The 8,606-nt window shown below is 41.8% G+C and overlaps 1 protein-coding gene across 1 annotated transcript; it reads left to right on the forward strand.

Moving 5' to 3' along the window:
• The first annotated feature begins 539 nt into the window (after nt 1–539).
• On the forward strand, nt 540–7,688 carry DAPL1 (death associated protein like 1). Its single transcript, XM_066553784.1, has 4 exons — nt 540–684; nt 4,167–4,254; nt 5,872–5,935; nt 7,425–7,688. Exons 1-4 carry the CDS (start codon nt 639–641, stop codon nt 7,542–7,544), a joined length of 318 nt encoding a protein of 105 aa, XP_066409881.1. The 5' UTR covers nt 540–638; the 3' UTR covers nt 7,545–7,688.
• The last annotated feature ends 918 nt before the right edge of the window (nt 7,689–8,606 follow it).

An 8,606-nucleotide genomic window follows, 5' to 3' on the forward strand; every position in this document is an offset into this window, starting at 1 on the left:
ATACAGTAAATAATTCCAGATTGGCTGTATCTATTTTCTGGTTTTGTGTTTCTAATATGTTGTGTAAAACGTCAATGTTTGTTAAGGTAATGGATTTTTTAAAAGACGGCATATGAATGACAATGTTTTGCTTGTCTCAAGCAAATACTACTGATTGAAGAGGGTAAGATTTACCTCACTAAATCAAGTTCTTTGACTCTTTAGCAATGTTTTTAAAAGTCCCGCCCGTGACAGCGCTCCCCTCCTCTCTCACCTGCCCTCACGCCGTTCCCCACCTCTCTCACCACCCCTCACACCGCACCCTGCCCTCAGGCCGCTCCCCGCCCCTCTCACCTGCCCTCACACCGCTCCCCACCCCTCACGCCGTCCCCTGCCCCTCTCACCGGCCCTCACACCGCTCCCCACCCCTCACACCGCTCCGCCTCTCACACCTCCCTTCGGAGCGCTTGCCGCCCCTCACTATCGGCTTCGTACCGCCCCTCACACAGCTCTCCGCTCACAGGACCCCGCCCCGCCCCACCCCAAGCGCTCCGAACCGCCGAAGGCGCTGCCGCTCGGGTCGGTGCGCGGTTTCCTGCGCAGTTCCGTGGTCCTGCCCTGGCCTGCCCCGCTTGGTTCCCGGCGCTCCCGGTTCCGCCATGGTGCTGAGGAAGAGTGTCCCGCCGGGCCGCCGCCCTCCCGCAGGTAGGGGCCGGGGCCGCTCCGGGCGCGGTGTGGGGGGGCTCTGCCGCCGCACCGTCCCACACAGATGCAGCTGCTCCGCGGAGAGGACCGGGAATGGGGGAGGCGGGTCTGTTGTGCGCGGCCCGCTCTTCCCAGCAGGTCCCGCACCGCCCCGTCACGGGTGCCCTCGGTCGGCGGGTGTGCGGCTGGCGCCGCTCGGTGATCGGGCGTTATTGAGATATAGCGAGAGAAATGGGTGTCCATGTTTAATGTTGCAGCCGTATCCCCCGCGCCTCCTGTAGTAAGGTGAAGAATTTACTTCCCCTCCACCAAGTGCCCCCCCGCCTCACAGAGATAGATCTCTCTGTGAGGAAGCCTTCGAGCCTGCTGTTCCAGCCGCCGCTCTCCCTGTGTGGCGGCTCTGAGGATGTAGTACCGCGATTTTAAGGACGTAGTGGCGAGTGTAGTAGCGCATGTGTTTGTTAGGGGAGCGTGTAGATGCATACAATGTGAGCAGCTCCTGGGCCATCCCGGGAGCTGTGCGGAGCTGTCTCTCAAACACACCAGTGAGTGAGCTCTGTGTGTGTGTGTGTGCCTGTTCTGGGGCACACGCAGAGATGCTGCAGGCTCAGCCTTTGGAGCTGGGAGATAGTCGCTGCTAGGACAGTCACTGCAGGCTCAGCCTTTGATACCTGAGGAACCGTCACTACAAGTCTTTAAACTAGTTGGGACTTCCCCTCGGTTTATTAGGAGCAGTTAGTGTCTGAGGAGCGCATACTTGTCTGTCTCCCTGCACCCCATAGAACGGTTTTGTTTTCTTGGAAATATTTTTGTTTGGAGGTTTTTTTAGCATACTTCTACATGAATTTGGGATGTAAATAAATTTTTCATCTTGTCTCTAGTCCATTCCTGGACTTTTGTGTGTGTGGCAGGGACAGTTGAGCTGTACCTGAAAGGGGCTTTAAACCGCTGCAGTCAGTGACCTGGAGCAGGTACTGGTCTTTCTGAACTTGCATGATAGTATTCTGCAACTTGGAGATTTGCAAGTCTCCAAGAAAGTCCTGGTGAAGCTTATGTGTGACTGCAGTGGGGACCAGCTTGGCCGAGGGGTGGAGGTAGCAGAGTAAGTGGTTTATTCTGACCAGTATTCAGCCAAGCTTTGTTTTCACTTGGGTTTGTTTTTATGTTGTTTTGTTGCTGTTGTTGTTGGTTAGTTTTGTTTTGTTTTGGGTTGTTTGTTTTTTTTTTTTTTGAGAGGGGAGCATAAAAAGGAGTGTACCTCCTTACTCTCTTGTTTTATTTTAAAAATGCATGGTCTTTTAAAAATGGAAATTAGTAAAGATTTTGTCACTTAACTGTTGGATTACATGGCTAACATGTCACTTATAAAAATCACAAAATAGAACTCTGTATTAAAAGTTTGCCATACCTCTCTATTGCTTTGGAAACCAAATTACAAAGCAGCTTTGTGGAGCATCCCAGATGCATCTGTGTTTAACTCTTCCCCCACCATGGAAGTGTGTGAACAGGTGGGACAGCTGTTCCTAGTGGCTAGTTTCAAGTCAGCGCAGAGATGGAAAGGAACATGGGTTATGTTTAATCACTATAGATAACATTGTTTTGTGGGCCTAGTGGTAATAGACACAATTCCAGACTGTCTATGTTTCAGTATCTCTTCCCACGTTCGGTATTTCTCTCCTCCTTGTCTAGCTCCCCTTGTGCTTTGTGTGAAGCCTCATAGTGTTAAAATGTCTGCTTCTGTCTGGATCTCCTTGCCCTGCTAAATTAAAACTAAAAACAATGCTTGTATCTAGAAATTGCCAATCCTGCATGTGAGGGAAGGTCCCAAACCAAAAGCTGCAGGTCTAGGTTCAGTTACCTTTTTCCTTTTTTTTTTTTTACCGAATTCCAAAATTTTAGTGGTTTTCCTGTTTGTGGTTTGACTGGTTCCTAAAAAGATGAGAGCCTATCAATGTGTGGGAGAACACTTGGGATAACCTGTGTTGTGTTCTGGATGAATTTATATGAAGAGAAATTATGTTGAGAATATCTCTGAGATCCTGAAAGATGCCAGGGCTTTTTTTGGTGTGTTTGGTCTGGTTTGTTGTTGATATTTGGTTTGTGGTTGTTTGGTTTGGTTTTTTTTTAACATGCTTTGTCATTTTAGTTTGAAGATGCCTCAAAGACAAGGAAGAGTTTCACACCTTGTGAGCTGAGGGTATTTAGAGTCTCAGTTCTCTTTGCCGGTAGATACTTGGAAACAAATGGTTGAAACTTCCATTTCAGATACTTTTAATTTTGTGGTTAGGCTGCCAGAAGGACTAGGTTCAGTCTAGGTCTCCAGTGTATTTGCAGCTGTAAGATGGCTGGGCAAAGAATTTGCTGCTTCTACAGCAGTATAATTAACTGTATGTATGTCAATTTAGGAAGAGAAGAAAAGCCAAGTCTAGCTATAGCATAAGTCTGATCTTATAAAGCTCCCTTGGACATGACTGAGGGAGAATTTTTGTTTCTAAAATTAAACCTGCAACCAGGAAATACATGGTCAGGAGTCAGATTAGGAGTCAGATTTGGTAGAAAATGGGCATTAGTTACAGATGGATACAAATGCATTTCTCATGCTTGCTAGTTAAGTAATTCTAGAAACCTTTCCCTATTCTCTCCTTTCCTCAAATTAAAACTCTAGCCTTGATTGTTCATGATCAGAATAGGAGTCTTGCTGAGAGGTGAAGCAACCTGCTAAATAGGATGAGAAAAAAACACTAAGGTTGTTCTTTCTTACTTACAGTTTTAAAACTTAAAATGCTCTCCTGAAGAGGGAGAAAGTATTTCTTTCAAGAGAATGTTTTAGATAACTTTATGTGTTCTTTGTTCAGAATTCAATTTTCAGATATGCCTCAGAACTTAAATTGTTGTTGTTAGGTCGCCTGTAGCTTAATTAGTACTAATTGGTTTTGTGATTGGCAGATATGTTAATAAAATATAATTAAACATGTTGGAGCACAAGTTCAAGATGAGTATACGTCTGGTTCTTATCTGCATTATAAAATAGGTTCTGGGATATCCTGAACTGATCATGAAGCCCTTACTGCTGTTAGTCACATTGTTCAAAAACCTGAAAGTGTTCAGATGGTGTTCGGTTTTCTTTTTTGTTTTTAAAATACAAATCAGAGATGTACTAGTTTCTAGGGAAGAATGCATATTAACATAGTAAGGTGTTATGGTTTAATATAGTTAGTGGTGCCTGAAACCACTCTTGATTTCCTGATTTATGGTGTCTGGAAGTTGATTTGAGTCTGCTGTGACACAGAATTTTGAAGCCTTTGCTGCATCTCTTTGGCTACTCCTGTGTATGTGTGTGTACAAGTAAAGCATGGAGCTAAATACTGAAAGATGATTTCTGGTTAATGGTAATCCTGGGTAAAATTATTCTCTTCTTGTGTATGTAATGTGGTATGTAGTTCTGTAGGTATTTTTACTCACATTTCACTTTCTTCTTGCAGTTAAAGCTGGAGGTATGAGAGTGTCTAAAAAGCAAGAAAATGGACCTGTTGAGAAAAATGCTAAACTTCCAGGAAAAGAAAAGTCAAGGTATTACAATGCAGGGCCTGTTTCCCCCTGCCCTGTAGTTCAAGTTCATAGGCAATGATCCTTGAAAACAAAGAAAACTCTTATTCTACAAGAGTTTAATTCTTAAATTATCTTGTGCAAATTGTAGATAAAATAAGACTGATATTGAAATAAGTATTGACTTAAAAAACCCCAAAACCCAACAACTTCAAAACCCAAGGATAGTGCCTTGCAATGAAAGGCAAAGGCTGAATCTCATCTCTATTGTCATGTTTTATGGAACAGAAAATAAAACAATGTATTACATACCTGTGCCTAATAAAGGAATGGTCAAACAGTTTCCAGTGAAATAGGAATGAACTTTAGGCTGTCCACATTCTCAAGGAAATTAAACCCACATCAACTCCCCCAAGGAAGAGTCTTATCTCCTGTATAGGCTATACCCCCTATTTCAATCTAAAATCTAATTTGGCTTTTGCTGTTTGCTACTTTATAAGGTTAACCAAACTGTTTTGCCCTGAAAATGAAGGCATACTTCTATTTTGAATAAAATAACAGTCACCAGTTGATGTGGTCATTAAAACAAGTATTTTCTTGCAGCTTTTTCAAAGACTGAACATTTTTCCTAAATACCTGCACTTTTCTTAAATGTCACTTAACAAAAAGTTAAGTTAACCAATATAAGGATATGACAGTAAAATTTGAATGACTTGTGATGTTCCTGAATTTTTTTGTTGTTGTTGTTGTTGTTTTTTTCTGGGATTAGAAGCTTTTTATTTTCACTTGTTGCCAATTGTCTGGGTGTAATTTTTTTACCTGTCTTCTCCATAGTCATAGTTACCTAATGGTATAAACAGATCTTAAATAATATATTTGTCAGTGTAGCAAACTGTCAATTGCTAAATTGAAATGTCAGTAGGAAATGTCTTGCCTAATCCACAGAATCATTAACTTAAGCAATATCTACTTTTTTAAGAGTTACATTTATGATATTTGGGCTTTATAATGATTTTTCACTACTCCATTTTAAGCTACAGATGTGTCAGTGGATATAATGGTTTCATCAGGAGAATGTGCCATCTGAAGTTCTTCCTCTTGCTGAAGTAAATTGTTTCACATCCACAGATTTGTTTATTTGTGAAATATTGGTAACATGGTGTTATTCATTGGAATATGGAGAAGTTAATAGGGTAATCTTGTGAAAAAAAAGTTCTTGTGTGACAAATAGTTGCTGTGAAAGGAAACACTCTCCAAAAGCAGAGGGTAAATTTTTTTCATGGGTCTAAATTGGAATCAAGAAAATGTTTTGTAGATTGGGATAAAACTGCTCAGCTTCTGAGAAGTTATTTCACAGTGTACAAAAGAAATTCTTTTCGAGATATTCAAGGATATTTCATATACAGTTTCTTGTATATCTGAATAAAAATATGAGCCTGTCATAGATTTTCTGCTGTTCCATTCTGAAACAGCGTGCCTTTTTTGATATGACATAGTTTTTAACGTGATGAAAAGATTTAGCTCCAAATCCTAAATTTATATTGCAAAATGTTTTGTATTAAGTCCGGAAAATGAAAGTGACAAATGCTTTGCGTTTTTGTGAGATGGAAATGCTAAATATTTTTTTCTTCTGCTTTACAGTGCTATTGTCAGTTTTGCAAAACCTCAGAACGTGGGTGTCTTGGTAGCAGAAGCACTGAACAAAGTAAGTCTGAAAGAAAAGTCAGGGTTTCTTTATAAAGCTAAACAGGAAAAAATGTTAAAAAGTGAAATTTCCTTAAACTGGTGTCTGGCAGTTGCAGGTGTTTCATCTGGCACTAAATGTTCTTGGGATAACCTATTTCTGTAGTGCTTGCGTGGCTGAGCTGCTAGATGGCTAAAAAGTACCTGGGCTTCTCTCCTTGCTGTGATTCCTCTCCTAGTTACTGCAGCGTGCCCTGGGTAGTTGTGCTCACCTGTGCAGAGAAGCACAGCCAAGCAGCGAGGTGTGTCCTGCTTGTAAAGTGGCATCGTGCACTAGCCTTAGTGAAATATGGGGAACAATTACCAGTGGCATCTAAGTGTCTGGCCAAGCTGGCATTACAGTGCAGAGCAAAACCTTGTCTTCAGTGCTTTATCCCACCATGGAAATCACTTTGACTCCTAGAAGGGTCCAGCAGAAATACGGAGCTGCTTGAGAGAGGTGGGTGGCAGGTGCTGGGGACACCAGGATGGTGACCCAGTGTCCTGCTCTGGGAATGATCCCCGAGACAACAGCCACAGCATGTCCTCTTGCTGTGCCATCTGAGGCCTGAAATCACTCACTCAGGCACCTTTTGACTTCTCCCTTAGGAATACTACGGGATCTTGTAAAATCTTGTATCCCACAGCTGTAATGGACCCTTCTGTTTATCACATGCTTACAGCTCCTGTCCTGTGTCTTATTAGGCTGTTGGTGCAGACTTACCCCTGTCCTTTGGAAGAGCTGATTTCACAAGCAGCTCTTCGGTTTGCATAGTAATCTGAAGATCTGACAGCTATCATCCCTTTGTTACACTTGCAATGTTCAGACTCTGAAGCATACAAGAGTTCTTCATCCCTAGAGCCCAGTAAAACATCAGTTGCATAATTTCAACACAAGCCTTTTATCAACAGTTGTATTTATAGATTTAGCCTGTAAATCTTGAATTTTTGTTTAGACTTTTTAATGAAGAACAGATACGACTCATCCTCCTTCTCTTCCACCTGTCCTCATCCCCTCTGTTCTGACCCACCATTTCCTTCTCCTCCTGGTTTCCACAATCTTGTATATGAAACTTCCTTGCTACTTTAGAATGTGATAGTTAGTTACTGTAATAATTATGATTTTGAACCTGGGAAAATAAGAATTTGATTCAACTTACCGTTAACTCTGACATACTGATTATTTGCTGTGTTTTCTTTATCTTGGAAGATCATTCTATGAGCTACTAAACAAGGGAAGAAAAAAATCAAAAATTCCCTAAAGGTAGTCAGACTAATATCACTTTGAAAACAGAAATTATAACTAAATATACCAAGTTACCATGAGTTCTGTGTATTGATCACTTGAACTTTTTGTGGGTTTAGGTTTTACTGCTCCTTTTAAACTACTTTAATAGGATAAAATTTAGAATGAGAATAGCTTAAAATCTGTATTCTATCACAACTTTTTTCTCCCCCCTTTAATGTTACAGATGAGCCACAAAATCCATGCAGCAACATTACAAGTGGCTCACCAAAAGCCACAACCTACCTTGGAGAAGTTCATACTGCCTAAAAGAATTTACATTATTCAACAGCCACGGAAATGTTAAGATAATCATTAAAACACTTATGTTTACTCAAAAGTGAGTTTCTATTCTATATAGCACTTAGCACACTGTGGTGAAGTGCTCAAAAGCTGTGTGCCTTGTATCTTGCTGTGTTTCTGTTACTGACAATAAAATATGAGAAGAGTTACTAAACGTACTCAGGATTTATTACTATATCATGGCTTCTCTCTAACCTGGTGTTACTGGTATGTAGTAATTACTCAATGCCAAACAGTCTAATTTTCACTTACTGTGTGAGTTTTGAGTGAAGGAATGGGAACTGTCAGCCCTATTGTTTTGGGGTTTTTTTTAGTTTAACGGTAGCAAAGCTGATGTGAACTTGATTCTAAGAAAGCATGACTGAGAGACATGGGGCTTCTTTCAATTGAGCCTGAGGTTTTCCATGCAGGCCTGAGGCTTTACTGCATGATAAGTAATTCACAAAGTCCTGTGAAGGATTTCTGTGCAATGAAAGAAGTATTTTTTGTTTGCATTTCTTTCTGTAAGAAACCGAGCTCCTCTGCAGAGATCCAGCAAGCAGGGAGAACTGAGTGGAAACAGTCTGTTTGAACCTGTTTGGGGCTAGGGTGGATAAATGGAAGAATTACCTGACTTGGAGCTGAACCCTTGGCATAGGAGGGCAGGTAGCAGGGAGGAGCCAAGGTGCAGAGAATGCTATGGCTGGAGTTTGGACTCGGTAGCATGGTGTATGAGACTTAGCACTGCCTGGCAGTAGTACGATCATGAAGGGTCAAGCTTCGAAATGGGGAGGAACAAGTGTAAATCCCAGTCCAGGCAACGTCCTTGAGCCATGACCTGCTTGCAGTGACAGCAGGGACAATAGAGCCAGGGGATAATACTGTCCTGCTGTTGGGAGTTGGTTGTGGAGCTGCACTGACTCAGAATTTGACTTTTTTTTTTTAAGGTAGTGATTGCAGAAGAATATGATTCTGATTCTTTCAAAACTGATTATTTGACCCTTTTGGTGTGCAAGAAATTGATCCCCACAGAGAGTGGAGGTTTTTGATCTGTTTACAGTTGTGTGCAGAAGGGGGTGCTGGGTGG

This window comes from Molothrus aeneus, chromosome 7 (assembly GCF_037042795.1).
Source record: "Molothrus aeneus isolate 106 chromosome 7, BPBGC_Maene_1.0, whole genome shotgun sequence".
NCBI classification, from domain to species: Eukaryota; Metazoa; Chordata; class Aves; order Passeriformes; family Icteridae; genus Molothrus; species Molothrus aeneus.

What these genes read in the sequence shown, in the direction of transcription:
- DAPL1 (XM_066553784.1), top strand. Translation starts at nt 639, where the DNA reads ATGGTGCTGAGGAAGAGTGTCCCGCCGGGCCGCCGCCCTCCCGCAG. An exon ending in CCAGGAAAAGAAAAGTCAAG is followed by an intron (nt 4,255 to 5,871) that starts GTATTACAATGC and finishes TCTGCTTTACAG; the next exon opens with TGCTATTGTCAGTTTTGCAA. An exon ending in TAGCAGAAGCACTGAACAAA is followed by an intron (nt 5,936 to 7,424) that starts GTAAGTCTGAAA and finishes TTAATGTTACAG; the next exon opens with ATGAGCCACAAAATCCATGC.